The sequence below is a fragment of the Toxorhynchites rutilus genome, chromosome 3 (genome assembly GCF_029784135.1).
Source record: "Toxorhynchites rutilus septentrionalis strain SRP chromosome 3, ASM2978413v1, whole genome shotgun sequence".
NCBI lineage: Eukaryota > Metazoa > Arthropoda > Insecta > Diptera > Culicidae > Toxorhynchites > Toxorhynchites rutilus.
The window spans coordinates 69,351,476-69,370,460 of record NC_073746.1 but is presented as its reverse complement, the minus strand read 5'-3'; the positions used below and the strand labels follow the sequence as shown (position 1 = coordinate 69,370,460).

The following is an 18,985-nucleotide window of genomic DNA, read 5'->3' as shown; positions in this document are numbered from 1 at the left end:
CGAGAGAAGAAAAGAAATCAGATATCGATTGGCCGGATGGAATTGGTTGATCTTGATCTGTTTGTGTGTTTTCACTGTTTATAACTGCTCTTCGGCCAATTGAGTTCGGGAAGCAAAATAGTCGTCATGGAGGCAGGGTAATTATAGATATAGTTATTCAATTGAAACGTGAGTGCAATTCAAAAAGTGATATTTTTGCAAAATTAATGATTTTAATGATTTTACTATACTAATTGGTGATCCAATCAGTCAGATCGAAATTAGAATATATCATTACATTCTACTGTTTCATTGAAAATATTTTTACGCTGCACTCATTGTTTGGGTTAGGTTAATTAAACGCGCGAGACAATATCCTCGTACATTCATGAAAAATGGAAATAAAACATTCATACCTATGATGTGCGATACCTGGAACAAAGTCAGCTTTTCCATAATTGAGTTCAGTTGAGTTCCCTGAAATTCAATCCATTTGTATATTCACCATCCATCGATACAAGCTATGCTATCGTCACAAAAAGTAGCATTAGAACTATTCGCTGGCATGAATGACAATCCACCAAACGGTATTTTTGAATTTGCGTCGATAAAGCGTTCCATACATAGATTATTATCTACATAGAAAGACAGAACCCAAAGTATTTTCGAAAAAAAATGGCATTGGGATGTGTTGAATGTATTACCACTGTTTTTAATTAACGTTTCTCACGTTTTGTACGATTCATGAAGAAGTAATTTGTCAGTTGATGGGTTCAGAGTCGCCGTGAGCCATAAGAACTGTTCCACCGCAAATGACGATTCCATATTTTTTTTTTTTATTTATTTAATTTAATAAATTAATTAATTTATTTTTCTAAATCACTCACATGATTAAGAAACGTTTTTTAGATGAACTTTTCTTATCGTTTTTCGGAAATGGTCTACAACACGAGAAAATTTTGTTGCAGTCCGTTGTGGTTTACTGTTATTAACTCTATAAGGAAGATTGTTCGACTGATGAACCATGTTTTAATTTGAGTAACATATACCTTAAATATACCTGACCTCAGGTACAATCTAGGCATAACGTAAACAATTTAAATATTTTTGTAACCACAACGTCCGGTTAAACCAACGAGGTGTATTTGTGTTGTTGGGATAACAATTCTACTCCGAAAACTGTTCGTGATTTGATTGTGCAACACGTGTAATATGTCAAAAGTTTGAATTCCTAAAATTTCTCGAGAATGGCTACATTTAGAAGGAAATTGATGAATAGCTTTTTTGTTTCGAATCACATCAGAACTTATAATTCGTGGCTAAACTTGGTTATTAATATTCAAAAATTCTATGTTCCGGAAATTCATAAAAAATCGATGTTCCACACAGTTCGTCAAAAATAGTTTTACCATATTGGCCTCTTTTTTTAGAATTTTCTACATGCCTTTTTTTTTATATGAAAAAAATAAAAAAAATAAAATAAAAAATACGTATTTTAGATATTGACGAATTTCATGCCAACTCGACTGGCAGCACCATCTCAGATAGCAAGGAACGTTGTTTGTGTGTAAACAAATGAGTATTTTAAGCAAATTTGCATAATTGAAATATTCAAAAAAGAATTTACTACTACTTTTTGTAAAGGGGCAAAATTTTTTTCTTGATTTTTTACAAAAAGTTATAACCTAAAAACTATGATACTTTCAAAATGCTGGTCAAAGGATGAAATGTAGAAAATTGTTTGAATTTTCATAAAAAAATACCAAAATTTAAAAAAAATATTTTAAAATTAAAATTCATTTTTCTTAGTTTTTTTTAATTCTAAAAAAATATATGAATTGCCCTTATAATTTCCAATAAGTCATCCATACATCAAAAGGTGGGCACTTTAACAGGGAAAAAGTTTTTCTAACAACAACAAAATTGTGAAAAAATAGATTTTAAGAGCCCATACAATTTCTAACAAGTCACCCATACATCGGAAGATGGGCATATTTATAGGGAAAAGGTTTTTCAAACAACAACTTTTTCATGTTTTTCTTTAAAAAATCATGTTTAATTTGTCCTTTTGTACGGCCATTCCATGCCAAACCGACATAGTGATTCTCAGTTTTGCGTGAAAAGTGGTAGTTTCGTTCTTCATTGCAAACAATTATACCTGTATTTTTTTACTTTTTTTTTATTAGGGTGCCCATTTTAATTTTAGGGTGATCTGAAATATCTTTTACCCCTTTTTTTTTTTCAATAATGACATTTTTCATAACTTGTGAACTACTGAACCGATTTAGACGGTCGACATAGCAAATTAAAACCAATTAGCTAGTCATTCTTGTAAAAATACTAAGCTTGCAAAAAAATCAGGTTTTGGTATTTTCATTTTAATTGTTTTGTTTTTTATGGTTTTTATGGTTTCCGGACCAAGAGCGCTATATCTTTTTATATTTTTTATGGAAAGCTGAAGATTTTTCACATAACATATCTCGAAACCAGGGAGTGGTTTTTTTCGTTTCTGAGTCATGATTTTTAAAAGTTACCCTATGAATCAAAAAATAATTTTTCACTCTTTTCCCAAAAATTTTATTACTTTTGAACTACTGGAGCGATTCAGATGATCGACATATCAAATTAAAGCCTACTAGCTAGCCTTTTTTTGAAAAAATAATACACTTGCCAATTAATTGGATTACTAGCTAAACAGCTTCAAATGCCCAGAAATACCGTATGGCGTGTTATCAAGCAGTACAAGGAAACATTGACGACGGCTCGGAAGCCGCATTCGAAGCGTCGGAGTGGAACTGTCGACCGGAAACTGCGTGGGAAAGTCATCAAGGCCGTCAAGAGGAATCCCAATTTTTCAGACCGCGATTTGGCCAATAAGTTCCAGGCCGCTCACAGTACGGTGCGACGAATTCGTCTCCGGGAAGGAATAAGGTCATTCCGAGCCAGCAAACAGCCAAATCGGACGCTGAAGCAGAACAATGTGGCCAGAATCCGTGCTCGAAAGCTGTACGACCAAGTGCTGACCATGTTCGACGGATGTATTCTGATGGACGATGAGACCTACGTGAAGGCGGACTTTGGGCAAATCCCAGGTCAAAAATTTTATTTGGCGACGGCTCGGGGGGATGTACCTGCAAAATTTTAGTTCTTGTTTGCGGATAAATTCGCCCGCAAGTACATGATTTGGCAGGGGATATGCAGTTGTGGACAGAAAAGCAAAGTCTTTCTCACTGACAAGACAATGACATCAGAAGTCTACAAAAAAGAGTGCCTACAGAAACGGATTCTGCCGTTTATTCGTGCCCACGACCGTCCAGTAATGTTTTGGCCGGACCTCGCAAGCTGCCATTACAGTAAAACGGTTATGGAATGGTACGCAACGAACGGGGTCAGCGTAATACCGAAGGACCTCAACCCCCCAAACTGCCCCCAGTTCCGGCCGATAGAGAAATACTGGGCAATCACGAAGCGGAGGCTTAAGGCAAAGGGAAAACTTGTTAGGAACATGACTGAAATGAAGAACTGGTGGAATCAAATCGCCAAAACGGTGGACGAAAAGGGTGTGCGCCGCCTAATGTGCCGTATTACGGGAAAAGTACGAGAATTTCTTCGAAACAGCAATGAATAATTTTGACGTAGGACTACGTCTTTCATTTCTATACCGGGGTGTAAAACCAAAGTTTCGAGAACGAAAGCGTTACGCTGGAGACCGAGATTTTGAGCGTTAATAGCTCTTAAACAACTGAACGAAATGGTATGATAAACACTTCATTTGAAAGATAAAATGTCTACGCGTCATATACTTGTTACTTTTTCATCCAAAAACTTGTTTCAATAGTCTTAAAATTGCTTTCAAAACAGGCTATTGAAATCAAAAATCGGTATATAAGCGAGCGGCGCTCGTTAACCCACTCAGTTATGATTGAACAGCGATTGGAGCATGTTGTCGCTGTTGTTGTGAAGCTAATTTCGTTTATCATGAATGCGCTGATGAACGGTGTCACCAAGAGCCTGTTTGTGCACCTAAGGCCAAAAGGGAATCCATCAGGAGGAGAGTGATGCCACGGTTCCGCTTGAAACATCGGAGCAGCCGCCACACATACACACACACACATACACGCGCGGAATTCTCGTTGCTATCATCGTTGCTGAAAAATAATCTGCCAGTTCCCCTGGGAATTGAAAAATACATTCATGCGAAAGAGTTTATTTTAATGTTTTCTATCCATATAACACTGCAACCAAATACATTTGGTTTTGTTATTTTTCAATCAATCGCAATTAACAGGAAAGCTTCTGAATATTTTTTTCCCCATCAGTGGAAATTTTCGTATCCAATATTGGATGCATAACATGAAAAACGGAAAATGTTTCACATCGCGAAAATCAAGTCATTTTCGAGCGATTATTTGCTTTCTACTCATATAATGCTTCGACCAAATACATTTCGTTTTGGATTTTTTCAATCAAGTGCGATCAACGTAAGACCACGTCTTTCGGCAATTTATTAGAGGTGCAATGAATCTTTAGGAATTCCCGCTCTACGCGCACTAGCAAACAATGTTTACTCAACAATTTCTCAAACTAGAAATGGGTGTTGTGAGAGAGGATTAGCGAACGCGAAAACGACAAACGGGAGAAAGATACGTTTGGAGGTTGAAGGAAATTGGCAGAAACTTCTTCATTCTATCATTCAAATAATGTGATTCATACCACATCGTTTTGCCAGAAAGAGATTATTAATGCTCAAAGGATGAATCGAGTCCTCCGAGGAAATTACCCAGCGCAAATTAGAGTCGACTATCGATTGCGGCATTCGTACACAAATAATTTTATAATGCAGTTTCACCAAAGTGATTTCTTCGGATATATTCACTACATCATGTCATGTATTTCATATTCTTCATAAGGAAATCCATATCCATGGCACCTATCGGTAACGAATTATTATCGAAACCACGATTTTCGCTAAATGCTCCTTTCAGTTCGGCCTGTAAAAAACTTTTCTGTACTCTAATCCATCAAATTTGGAGCCCTGAAAAGGGCCGTTGATTATATGCTAAGCTAATATAGCACGCTCTCCTCGGATACGATGGGCCAGCTGGATGTCCTTGGGCATGATGTGACGCGTTTTGCATGGATAGCACACAAATTGGTATCTTCGAATAAGCCTCCTGCAGCGTCATAACCGCGGAACTTTGGAAGCGCAAGTCGGTTTTGAAGTCCTGAGCAATTCCACGAACCAAATGCTGCAAAGGTAGCTTACGGATCAGCAATTCGGTCGACTTCCGATAGCGATGAATTTCACGCAAAGTTCCCGGTCGATAGCGATGTGGCTTCTCCACCTATCCTGCTACTGGTGCGCTTATCCGAGCTGACTTCGTGTGTCTTACCACCGAATGACTAACGAGCTGTCTGCGAAAGACTAACGAGCTCGAGTCCTCACGGTGCGAGAGTAGAGTAAGAAATGAACGAAAGCAAAGGAAGTGTCATTTTATAAACCATAAAAGTATAGAATCTAAATCCCACCCTTATTATATTCGTGAGTATACAGTAAGCTTATACAATAAAGAGGGTGGGGTTTACATTCGATTCTTTTATGTTTTATAAAATGACACTTCCCTTGCTTTCGTTCAATTCTTACTCTACTCTCGCACCGTGAGGACTCGTTTCATCGGGACTAAGCAGACAGCTCGTTAATCTTTCGGTGGTAAGGCACCACGAAAGCAGCTCGGATAAGCGCATCAGCCGCAGGAAGCGTGAAGAAGCCACATCGCTATCGACCGGGAACTTCGCATGAAATTCGTCGCTATCAGAAGTCGTCCGAATTGCTGATCCGCAAGCTACCTTTGCAGCATTTGGTTCGTGGAATTGCTCAGGACTTCAAAACCGACTTGCGCTTCCAAAGTTCCGCGGTTATGACGCTGCAGGAGGCTTATTAGAAGATACCAATGTGTGTGCTATCCATGCAAAACGCGTCACATCATGCCCAAGGACATCCAGCTGGCCCATCGTATCCGAGGAGAGCGTGCTATATTAGCTTAGCATATAATCAACGGCCCTTTTCAGGGCTCCAAATTTGATGGATTAGAGTTCAGAAAAGTTTTTTACAGGCCGAACTGAAAGGAGCATTTAGCGAAAATCGTGGTGTCGATAATAATTCGATACCGATAGGTGCCATGGATATGGATTTCATAATGAAAAATATGAAATATATGACATGATGTAGTGAATATATCCCCATATCGAAGAAATCACTTTGATGAAACTGTTTATCGTTTGTCGTTTTTAATTGTTGGGAAAGGGCATTATTTCTGCTGACTAAATTCCAAGAAAAAATCCATTCCTTCTTTAAGCGTGATTCATTCTGCTTCGGATCAACGGAACAGTATGATAATCATTTCATACAAAAGATAAAATGTCCAAGAGTTATATGATTGCTATTTATTGAGTCGAAAAATTGTTTCAATAGCTTAATGATAGCTTCGAAAACAGGTTATTGAAATCATTCGTATCCGTATGTAGCGCGCCCACTTGGAAACCCATTAATCTTATTGGAATGTGAGATGGGGAAGCTCATACTTACGTCTATGCATTATGCTGTACACTACAGACTTTTTTTCTCCGTACTGATTAAGAAGCCGACCGAACTATCGGTCGACAAGTCAGTCTGCAGTCGGCGGGGGCTCTTAATTTCGTTTTTGCAGGTCGAACCGAAAAAATTTCAGTCGAGTTAACTCTTTTTTACAGTAATGCTTTTGAATCCGGACACTTTGCATTACATTCAATATCATACCACAGCCATAACATTTTTTTCATGTTGAATTTATGCGATTATTAGTTGCTAATATAGTTACTGATAGTTTCTTGATAGTTACTTATCAATCGCATTAATTCAACATGCAGAAAATGTTGTGGCTGCGGTATGGTATTAAATGTAACGTAAAGTGTCCGGATTCAAATACATTACTGTATACTTACTTCGATGTTATTCGTTTCTCTCTCAGGGTAAGCAACGAATATAATAAGGGTGGGGTTTAGATTCTATACATTTATGGTTTATAAAATGACGCTTCCTTTGCTTTCGTTCATTTCTTACTCTACTCTCGCACCGTGACGACTCGTTTGTTTGGGACCAAGTAGATAGATAGTTAGTCTTTCAGTGGTAAGGCACACGAAAGCAGCTCGGATAAGCGCACCAGCCGCAGGATAGGTGAAGAAGCCACATCGCTATCGACCGGGAACTTTGCGTGAAATTCATCGCTATCGGAAGTCGACCGAATTGCTGATCCGCAAGCTACCTTTGCAGCTTTTGGATCGTGGAATTGCTCAGGACTTCAAAACCGACTTGCGCTTCCAAAGTTCCGCGGTTATGACGCTGCAGGAGGCTTATTCGAAGATACAAATTTGTGTGCTATCCACGCAAAACGCGTCACATCATGCCCAAGGACATTCAGCTGGCCCATCGAATCCAAGGAGAGGGTGCTATATTAGCTTAGCATATAATCATCGGCCCTTTTCAGGGCTCCAAATTTGATGGATTAGAGTTTAGAAAAGTTTTTTGCAGGCCAAACTGAAACGAGAATTTTCGTTTGGATGCCATACAGCATCGAGAAAATTCCGGAAAGATCTAATCGTTGCTGAAAAATAATCTGCCAGTTCCCTGGGAATTGAAGAATACATCCATGCGAAAGAGTTTATTTTAATGTTTTCTAATTATATGGCGAACACAGCGACCAAATACATTTGATTTCGTAATTTTTCAATCAAGTGTAATTAGCTGGAAAGCTTCTGAAGATTATTCTTTCCCATCAGTAGGATATTTTCGTATCCAATATTGGATGCATAACATGAAAAACGGAAAATGTTTCGTATCGCGAAAATTATATAATTTTCAATCGATTATTGCTCAGTCGCCGAAATTTTCATACTCAGAGAGTTCATTCTCCTCTAGTTTGCCTTCCAAATTGCCATCGTAAACCACACCTTCTCTCGATTCAATCACGCACGAAAAGCATACTGAAATGATATTCTGGTGGTGAAACCGATTCATTTTTCGTGAGGCATCGTGCACAAATTACGTAACGCGATAAGGGGGGAGGGGGTAGATGTTGCGTTACTTTCTGCTTATTAGAGATAGGAAATTGCGTTACGAAAGGGGGGGGGAGAGGCGGTTCAAAATTCGGATTTTTAGCGTTACGTAATTTGTGCACGACGCCTGAGGACATCGACAAGACAACATCGTTACTGAACGAGCTGAACGGCGAGGGATCGAGGGATTCATTACCTGGCCTGACCTGACCTGAAATGCAATCAGTTTGTTTTAACTGTGAGGGAGCGCAGAAAAGCCGATGCTGATACTCTCGTGACCAAGAGAGTATCAGCATCGAAATACGGTTCCTCGGGAAGACATAGAAGCAGCCGCCACACACACACATACACGCGCGCAACTCTTTTCGTTTGCTGGTTATCGAGAGGAAACCTAGAAAGAAATGATCGTTGCTGAAAAATAATCTGCCAGTTCCCCTTGGAATTGAGAATTACATTCAAGCGAGTTTATTTTAATGTTTTCTATCCATATAATACTGCTACCACATACATTTGGTTTTGTGATTTGTCAATCAAGTGCAGTTATCAGGAAAGCTTCTGAAGATTATTCTTCAGAACAAGGTTTTTTGTATCCAATATTGGATGCATAAAACCTTGAGTCTCCAACGTAACACTCTCGTTTTTGAAGTCACCCAAATATTTATTTATTCATTCATTCAGGATGGATTTAGATTCAACTTCAAACAAATGATCTCTAAATCAACGATAGTCCTACGTCGCCCTTGCGGTTATACCATAGATATAACCCACTTCCTGTTTTTAAAAAAAATTTTTATGAAAGAGTAAAGAAAATGCTACATTTGTATGAAAAACAAATTATGAATTCGTTAATAAATGACTGAACTACACGCAATTGTTTGTGTTCCAATATTAAATGAAGCAGACTTTAGCTCATTGGCTTTAATTTGATATGTCGATCATCTGAATCGGTCCAGTAGATGATTTTTTGTGGTGGAAAAAATGGGTTTTCGGACCATCGGACCATCGAACCACCTCCCTGGTTTCAAGATATGTGATGTGAAAAATCCTCAGCTTTCCATTAAAAATATTAAAAATATAGTTCGCTTGGTCCCGAGACCATGAAAACTATAAAAAAAACAATTACAATCAATAATAACAAAAACATAATTCAAATTTTCTGCAACTGTAGTATTTTTCCAAAAAAAAACAGCTAATTCGCTTTTATTTAATATGTCGAACATCTGAATTGATCCAGGGGTTCAAAAGTTGAATTTTTGAAAAAAGTCATTTTTGGCAAAAATGCGAAAAATGGATTTTTCGGACCACCCTAAAATGGAACAGGAAAATAAAAAAAATACGGGTCTAATAATTTGCGATAAAGAACAAAACTATCTCTTTTGCCGAAAATCTGAGAACCATATAGGGTTATACCGATATAGGGTTTGGCATGGAAAGGCTGTTTATGTTTAAATTATCACAATTAACATACTCTGCTGCTCTGTTTTCTATTGAGAAATACGTAAAACGCGTAAATTACACAAAAAAACATTATGAGTGAAACATTATTTAACACTTTATACATTTTTTAGATCAATTTTAAGTTTTAAGATATCTTTGTTTTTGACATTTTTTTTTGTATTTTTCAATAAAGTTTATTTAAATTTTTGTTTAAATTTAAATCCTTTGTTTAAATTGAAACAATTTCCTAGATTTTATTCTTGGACCAGAACTTTGTAGGTATCATAGTTTTTAAGTCATATTTTTTTGTGAAAAATTCAGAAAAAAAGTCGACCTTTTTCAAAAAGTAGTTTAATTCTTTTGGAATATTTCAAGTATGCAAAGTTGCTTAAATGACCCATTTCTTCCCACCCACAACGATTCACTGCTATCTGAGATGGTGCTGCCAACTCCTAAGACGAGTTGGCATGAAATTCGTTTATTGCAAATTAAGTTTTTTTTTGTAATAAAAAGAAGTACATTTTTTTTCTCAGTGTATATTAACGTTTAAACATCAATACTCTATAACTCTTTCTGAGACACTATTTCGATACGACTCATAGTTTTTGAGATATTAATTATCAAAGATTTCTCTTACTAAAATCGTTACGCTTGAGTGAAAAATTGCCATTTGCTGTGGAAAACTCATATTTCCTCCAGCCCAAAGGGAATGCAGACTTTCATTCGAATCAATAATACATATTTTTAAAATCTGCATTTTTGGGACAATTTCATTTGGAATTGCACTATATAGTTCTAATTTTTGTATATTTCAAATATGACTTATTGTAAGCGAAAATGAAATATTGCAACGTTAAAGTGTGATGGTTGTTTGGCCATTATGAGCACAGTGGAATAAAAATCGTTATTTTGGTAGATTCTAGTTAAAGATTCGCTAAGAATTGTTTGGAGTGATATTGCAGCAAAATTAAATAGAACGTCATAGAATGTCATAGTACGAATTGTAGAGCGGTTAAAGGGCTTCAATTTAGTTGATGGAAATATTGAAGTTTATTATGTGTTTTTTGAATAAAATTAAGAATAACGCCTTAAAGACACCTAGCTTTTAACTTTTTCACTTCTAAAATGTTACTCAAATCCACTAATTTGGAAGTTTCACAACTGTATCCTATATGATTTTTTTTTGGGTAAATTGTTCTCTTTGGCCATGAAGAATGCACCTTCTAAATATGAGCCAAATAAAAAAATACCAAAATAAAATTTGTGAAAAAAAATCATCATTTACGGTGAAACAGCTCTATAGTTAGAAGTGAAACAATTGAAGAAGCAAAACAACTGCAAATTTAACCAGATGAAATTATGAATTTTGGTGGATCTCATTTATGGAAATGATCCTCAAATTGCTCCTGGAAAAAAATTCCAGCAAATTAGCTTTGACACCAATCCTAGCGTGACAACTCTTGGATTGGACTGGAAACCGAAAACAGATCTGCTCATATTAAAATTCAACGCTTGAAACAACATCCATTGGATACAAGCGAACAATTTTATCCATCATTGATGTTTATTACGACCCTTTAGGTTTCATAGGTGCTGCTATCGACGAATTGACGAATGCGAACTCGTATTAGGAGTCATGTAATGGGTCATTTAAGCAACTCTGCATACTTGAAATATTCGAAAAAAAAATTAGACTTCTTTTTAAAGAAAGCCAAATTTTTCTTCCTATTTTAAAAAAAATTATAATCTAGAAGCTACGATACTTACTTCTGGTCAAAGGAGGAAATGTAAGATTTTTTTTTTCAATTTAAAAAAAAATACCAAAAATTTTTTGAAAGAAAATTTCGAAGAAAAAAAGCTTTTTAAAAATTAAAATTCATTTTTCTCAAAAACGTTTTTTTTTAATTCTCAAAAATATATATATGAATATCCCTTACAATTTCTAACAAGTCGTCCATACATCGGAAGATGGGCACTTTTACAGAGAAAAAGTTTTTCTAACAACTTTTTCATGTTTTCTTTGGAAAAATTACAACTAATCTTAATTTTGTTTAAAGTCAAGACAGTGATATAGTGTTTTCAACAAAGTTTCAGATCTTATTATAACCTGAACTTTTGTCGAAGACGTCAACTTTCTATCTTTTAAAGTGTTTGCAATATAAGTCAGTTTTGTTTAGAAAGTCCTGAAAAAAAATATTTTGCTTGTAACATTTCAGTGTGTAAATTTCCACGTTTGACATGTTCATGTTGATATGCTTCTAAATAGAAAAAAGTTATCATAGCATATAAATTGCGATAATCTATACATAAAAATGTTACGAATTGAACATTAATAGTAATTTTTCAAAGAAAGGCATGAAAAAGTTGTTATTCGAAAAACTTCTTCCATGTAAAAGTGCCCATCTTCCGTGACTTGTTGGAAATTCTAGCAGCTATTTACATTTTTTCAGAATTTAAAAAACACATGTTTTCGAGAAAAATGAATTTTAGTTTTCAAAATATTTTTTTTTCAAGAAAATGTTTTTTTCGAAAATTAGTTTGATTATGTTGAGAGCTTACTAATACAAAAATTTTCGATGCAGAACTTGTCAATATCTCAACTTCACTCAAAGTTATTGATATTTCTTCCCAAAAAACACGCTCTTTTCATTTGTTTGTCATTCTTCCTGGGGGAAACATAAAAAATGTTTGTTGACGGGATTTGAAAGAACAGATTGTACTATATATAATATGTAATTTTGAAAACTATGTTATTTTTTGTGTTTGAGTAAATTAAAATTGAAATCATGAGTTTTTGGATGAAAACCCGTCAATTACTTTGAGCAGTATTAAGATATTGACATGTTCTGCATCGCAAAATGTTGGTATTGATAAACTTTAAAAGTCGTACGAAGGCCATTTTGATGTAGAATTTTAAATATAAAAGTTACAGTAAAAAAACCCATTTTTTCATATTTACCCAAAATGCAACTAAACAACAAATGCGCTAAAACAACTTTTTGGGAGATTGTTTAGATAAAAACTGTCTTAGACAAAGTTGTTACATATGATAGAGCGCTCATTTTTATGTTATCAAAAATAGGGTGACCAAAATTGTCGATGAAATGAAAAATCTAACTTTCTTATCTTTATAGATAGAGATAAACATTGTTCAACAATATTGTAGCCCCAGTTATTTTTATTTTTTTTTTAATTTACTCCAACACAATTTTTTAATTTTAATTTAATCCAACACAAAAAATAACAAAGTTTTGAAAATCACGGATCATGTAGAGTGAAATATGCTCTTTCAAATGCCGCCAATAAACTTTGTTTACATTTGCCCCAGAAAGAATGACAAACAAATGAAAAGAGCGTGTTTTTTGGGAAAAAATATCAATAACTTTGAGTAAAGTTGAGATATTGACAAGTTTTGCATCGAAAAATACTTGCATTAGCAAGCTCTAATAGTCTCTCGAAGACAGTTTGCATGTAAAATTTGAAATATAAAAGTGTGAGCAAAAAAAAAACAGTTTTTTTATGGTGACCCTAACATAACTTAGAAAAAAGGCGCTATATCGGTTATTTCAAGTTGTACAAAGATGTCTCAAATAACTGGGGCTACAACATTGGCGTACTATGTTTACCTCTATCTATAATGATAAGAAAGTAGGATTTTTTATTTCATCGACAATTTTGGTCACCCTATTTTCGACAACATTAAATCGAGCGCTCTGTCATGAGTAACAACTTTGTCTAAGACAGTTTTTGTCTAGTGAATAACTGTCGAGCTCTAAATGCTAATTTCCACTTAAATACATCTCCTGGACCATTGTGAATTGTCATATGAAGATACAATTACACGACTTACACAGGTCAAAATTCACGTCCTTTGACACATATGTCAGATGATCCTAATGACCTTGAACCTCAGACTCCTGGTCGATTTTAGATTGGCAACACAGCAGAAGTCTTACAGCGATGGAGAAAAGAATATTTGACCAAATTACAAGGTAATGCTCTGGGTTTCTCAAACGCTCCGTAGAACGCATTAGTTTGTTGCCCAGGAACTAATGAGAACAATGATTCTGTTCAACAATGGACACACTCTTTTACCTTTGAATCTTCACCGAGGAATATTTTTGTTAAGAAATTATGGCAATTGGCCAGTAGACATAGACCATTGTGTAATGAATGTAATAAAACAAATGTTTATCTAATCAAATAAAGTTGGTGTTTTTGTAAATGTTGTAAAAATGTTTGTGTTACGTTCATTGGAAAGTTCCGAAGCACTCTGGCAGTGTTGGACCCAACGGGAACCCTCTGCGCCCATGGACCCAGGTGCATGGACGACAACTATCGAAGGAAGTATTTCAATAAGACTCTGGAGATCCCTTTAGTCCAACATGTTCAGTGATGTACAGATTGGCTGAGCATCACTTAGTTTATTACGAAGTGAAAATGGGACGATCATTTTTTCGCTTCGAAAAAGTTGGTACTCATAAAGAAGCACTATATCTGTTATAATTTCAAACGCATGTTCGCATTTAACAATACGCAAACATCGCACGCGAACAAAAAAAAATCATCGACTCCGTAAGCCCACGAGAAATAATGCATTTTGGGTACAACAAACAGAAGGGATTACCGTTACAATGGAGTCTTTTTTTTATCACCCAGCCACACATCGAAAAAAAGGGAGCCGGGATCATCATCACACAAAGGATCCATCCACATCCAACGGGATGAATACAACAAAACAAGATAATGCTTTTCATCGACCATCCGCGTCGACGGCGGCTCAGCAGCTCAGTTGGATGGTGGGATGACGATGACGAGGATAAACCATCCGTAAACCCGTACTCATCATCCGCGCGCCGTGTTGATGAGTACTACAATGGACAAGTCCTGCTCCTCCATTCCGACCGTATTCGTTTCCCAAACCAGCCCGAAAGTTCCCATTATCCCAACTCCCCCGTTTTTTTTATTACCATCCAGTTTGATTAATCCGTCGGTTTCTCCTAATGAGTTTTTCGCAACGCATCGATACGAGCCGAAATCCGCTGGGCCGACGTTTCTAATTTTCAGCTGCATGTACTTGGTGTAGCCGGTGTTCCTGGACATCGTTTCGAACTTATCGCCGGTGCGGGAGGTGTCTGTGAAGGGAGAGAAAAATGGAAAACAAACAAGTGGGTTAGAAAATAGGGTACAAAAATAGCTTCCCAATATCTGTTCTGCCCTTTCTGGGACATGAGCTGACCACGATGCTCGTGGGATCGGTTCAATAAATCTGGGACCAATCAGAATGTCGAACAACATGATTGTTAATTACTCGTCCAAATGTGGGGACCGTTAATTGTTGGGAATGTATTCTGTATTCTGTCTGGATCAAATGAGGCTGAAGATAATGAAGTCACTGAGCAAATGATGAATTAATGGCCCACTAAGGCCACTTACATTATTAATTGTGTCTCCTCAAATCGTAGGAAGAATGTTACAAAAACTGTCCGGTTATGACGTGAATAATTACACCCAAAAAATTAAGGAAAATTTGCAGCAGAAAAGAGCTCCGAAAACATTGTGCTTCACACCGCCCACAACAACCCGTGGCTGGTGAATCAGGCATCAATAGACGCATGAATTCTGGGGCTGCCCGATGTCCACGTCAGCACCGCCGGAGAAGTGTGATATGGTAATAAATAATTCACATCCCCACAAAAATGCAAATCAAAAACAGATTCCGTCCGAGTGACCGCAGTCCGTTGGTCGGTTACTGCTGCTGGGCTCTCTCGCTCTCGTAAAGGTGTCACATTCACACGCAGCCACGTGCAGATTGATGGAAGGGTGTTGCAATGTGATGAAAAATTCTGGTGACAGCGCCAGAGGCGAATTGTATTCGCACACGGCATAACTCATGTCACTTGCAGTATCGCGTGAATTTCGCTGGCCGGAATCTCTGTGTGGAGGAGACATTCAATTGCGTTTGCATTATCTACCATCGTATCGACAATGAGCCAAATGAAACAACATACAGAAGAGTATTTGCAGCTTGAATTTGGGTAGACCGTACACTTGGTTGGATACCGAATGTAGAATCATAAACGTAATATTAAGCCCCATGGCTAATGAACATAAAATGAACATTATGCTGGATGACTACGGAGGGGAGGGATTCCAAACAAATGTATCCTGTGGAAGGCCACGCCGTTGCATTCATATTGAAAGGTTTCTATTTTAAGTATATTAAAAACTACTAAACTAACGAATCAATTACACCACTGTGCGTTTTCAAGTCTAGTTTATATCTCTCGAAACTCGATCTCCGGAACGGACAGTCGGAACTATTTATAGCGACACCGCATGGGACCGCCCTTTATAAAGTTTTTGGATGTTGTTATAGGAAGAGAAACGCTTAAGGGGGCCCTATCTCAAAAGATCGAAAAAAACGGATTTTCGTTATTTTTTTTCGGATGTTGGAATAAAATTGGGTATTAGGCCATTTTGGTGATTAGTTAAGGCATATTAAGGTATATAATACATCTTTATTATTTTTTGGATGCCAACATAGTAATATGTAATAATGTTGGTAGTTGAGCACGTGGATGCTCTCTCTAAAACAGTACGACTCTTCGTTAGAATCTACGGACCGGTTTCGAGAAAAACGCTCTTGAAGAGTGCACAAAGGTCCAGAAGGTGCTTTTAAGTGGATATTAACATTTAGAGCTTGAATGTTATTTTCTAGACAAAAACTGTCTTCGACAAAGTTGTTACACATAGTAGAGCGCTCATTTTCATTTGATCAAAAATAGGGTGACCAAAATTGACGATGAAATAAAAAATATAACTTTCTAATCTTTATTTATTTAGTACATCATCTTCGACTACGTCGCACAGACTGACTTAAAACTAACTATACTAAATCTCTAATCCTAGCACTGAACACGTTTCTTGTCAACAGAAAATCAAATTCATTACAAACAACATTAAAGGAACGCAAACAAAAATCAAAACTACTGTTGTAACCGAAGTTTGTTCTGTGGTAAGGAATTGCTAATAATGGAGAGTTTCGAAAACGACGAGGCGGAATATTCAATGGAATCTGTTCCAAGAGCTTAGGACAGTCAACATGACCCATTAAAACATCAAAAACAAACAGCCTTTGTGACTTAGTGCGCCTCGATGAAAGTGTTTCCAAATCGATCAACTTACAACGATCAGCATAACAGGGTAGATTGACCGGATCGTTCCACGGGAGAGAGCGCAAAGCGAAACGCACGAATTTTCTTTGAATTCGCTCAATCGCAAGACTCTGTGTAACTAGGTAAGGACAGAGCTGCGATTTGTCGTGAGAATCAAGTGATGGTACTCACACAAAGATAATCAACAAATTTTGTGCTACGATTATCTTTGGTGACCATCCCAAAGCCAGTCCAATAGTGTGAGAAGAGTATTATCACAACACTAACACATGGTGAGCTTTTACTTGACAGTAGAAATCCGAGCTCCTTGGTGAGTGTCCTGTCGCTGAAATGTCAGAATAGTGCGACACTCAAAAGTCTAGCTGATGGTTTGGTGTTTGGCGATATTCACAACATTCGCCTCTTTGTGTTCGTTCTTCGTGACTAGGGATGCCAGATGTGAATATACAGTTTCATTTTAAATACAATTTGAAGAATATTGTGTTTTCAGGCATGTATTTTCTTTTAAACTTTTCAGATGGCCTTAACGTTTTTAGCGGCACTTCGCCGACTTTACGTAGTAATACATGTGTCATTTGTATTAGTACTTAGTTTGTGGAATAACACGCCTTGCGTATCCCCTCTATTCCGGCTCCCGATCGGGTTTGAAATTAGCAAAATGATGCATTTTGTAACCCGTTCGACTTCGATTTTTTTACAAAATTTGTTTCTCATCATTGCAAGGATACTAAATCTGCAGACATGTTCGCAATTTTACTGATATTTAGTGTCCTGTCTATTCTGTTGCAGACTTATATTTTCAGTTGCAGACTGCAGGGATATGGTATTTCTACTCTTTATGACTTGATTCCCTGCACTAACAACCCCTTTTTTCATACATTACTTTGCTATTCTCGCGGTTACAAAAATATCTACCATTTATACACATCAACATTTCAGTTTTTTGTCGAAGGCTTTCACAAAAAATCATCTGGCATCTCTGGAGATGATGACATTTACTCTGACAAAGGCCAACACGAAAATGACAAGTCACCAAGTATTTTTGTATACATTATACATCAAATAGTTTTGTGTACTATGTCTCTCTGGGTTGACCGCTACCGACCGCGCCAGCTGTCCAAACTGGACTGCCACAAAACGCAAGTTACGCATCTGATTAATCTTTGCTCCCAGGGAGACTTCCCACATGTCCCACATGTTCCAGGCCAGTAAGAAAACTCGCATCATGTGTCTGCTGCGGAAACTACCAATCGGGCGCGGAACAGCTACGCAATGATATAATGAACTTCACAACGCCCGCGAACCGGAAGGTGGAAATCAGGACCATCAGCAGTAATTACCACATCGAGTTGAATTCATCGGTTGCCGGGATATATAACAGGGTGGTCGTGTCGGATTTGATCAAGCAAATTGATCCCAGCGGGTAGAGTGAATATGAGACTCGTCTTGTTCGAGGTGGATTAGCTGACCAAAGATACCCAGGATGCGCTGAGAAAAGCCATTGAAAAATATTTTTCTACATGCAGATTGATTTTGTGCGCCAATTCTACTTCGCGGGTTATTCCCGCGGTTAGGAGTCGTTGCTTGAGAATAAGAGTGGCGGTCTAGCTTAGGAGGATATTCTTAAAATTTTGAATGTGAGATTGTCATTTGTTTGTTTCTTGAATGTAACAACACTATTTGCATTTCAGCACTTCCCTTCGGAGCTAGCGAAAAGAATTACGCTATCCTCATGCTGGAAGCCGGAAATCGACTGGCAAATATTCCTTCGAGAAACCGCTAATCAGATTGTCCTCGAACAAAGTCCACAGAAGCTGGAGGTGGTGAGGAAACAGCTATACGAGCTGCTATCCCAAGGCTTTCTATAGAATGTTATAATATGTGGATTCGTACCGAATCTTGTTAAAAACTGCGATATGAGTCTGAAGACGCAAACGTTGAATTTTGCCGGGTATTATGAACACCGGATGCAGCAAGGAAGCAAACATATATTCCATCTGGAAGTGTTCGTGGCGCAGTTTGTGACACTATTTAAGAAGTTTCTCAATAAAGCCTCAATGGAAGTGGATGATTTTTGAGCGATTCTTTTAGATCGCAATTTTCCATCGTTTTATGAAAAAATAAAATTTGTGTTTTCATCTCACGTTTATTAACTAAACTACAATAGTTCTGGTAATGATTAACTCTAAATAAAAAGAACACGCCTTGTCGGTTTTCAACCGGATAGTTTTCATGATCCGCATATAATTATGAAATGATAATTTTATCAATATACTTAAATACCATTTCATTCAAAAACC

The 18,985-nt window shown here is 37.0% G+C and overlaps 1 protein-coding gene and 1 pseudogene across 3 annotated transcripts in view; one reads left to right on the top strand and one right to left on the bottom strand.

Moving 5' to 3' along the window:
* The window catches only part of LOC129780331 (lachesin), a 497,636-nt gene that overhangs the window by 45,510 nt on the left and 433,141 nt on the right, over nucleotides 1-18,985 (bottom strand). For all 3 annotated transcript variants that reach the window (XM_055788472.1, XM_055788470.1, XM_055788471.1), the window contains one exon: nucleotides 14,478-14,642. In XM_055788472.1, the coding sequence (XP_055644447.1) occupies nucleotides 14,478-14,642 (165 nt within the window). The remainder of the gene's footprint in view (nucleotides 1-14,477; nucleotides 14,643-18,985) is intronic.
* Nucleotides 17,679-18,763, top strand: LOC129780333 (replication factor C subunit 3-like; annotated as a pseudogene).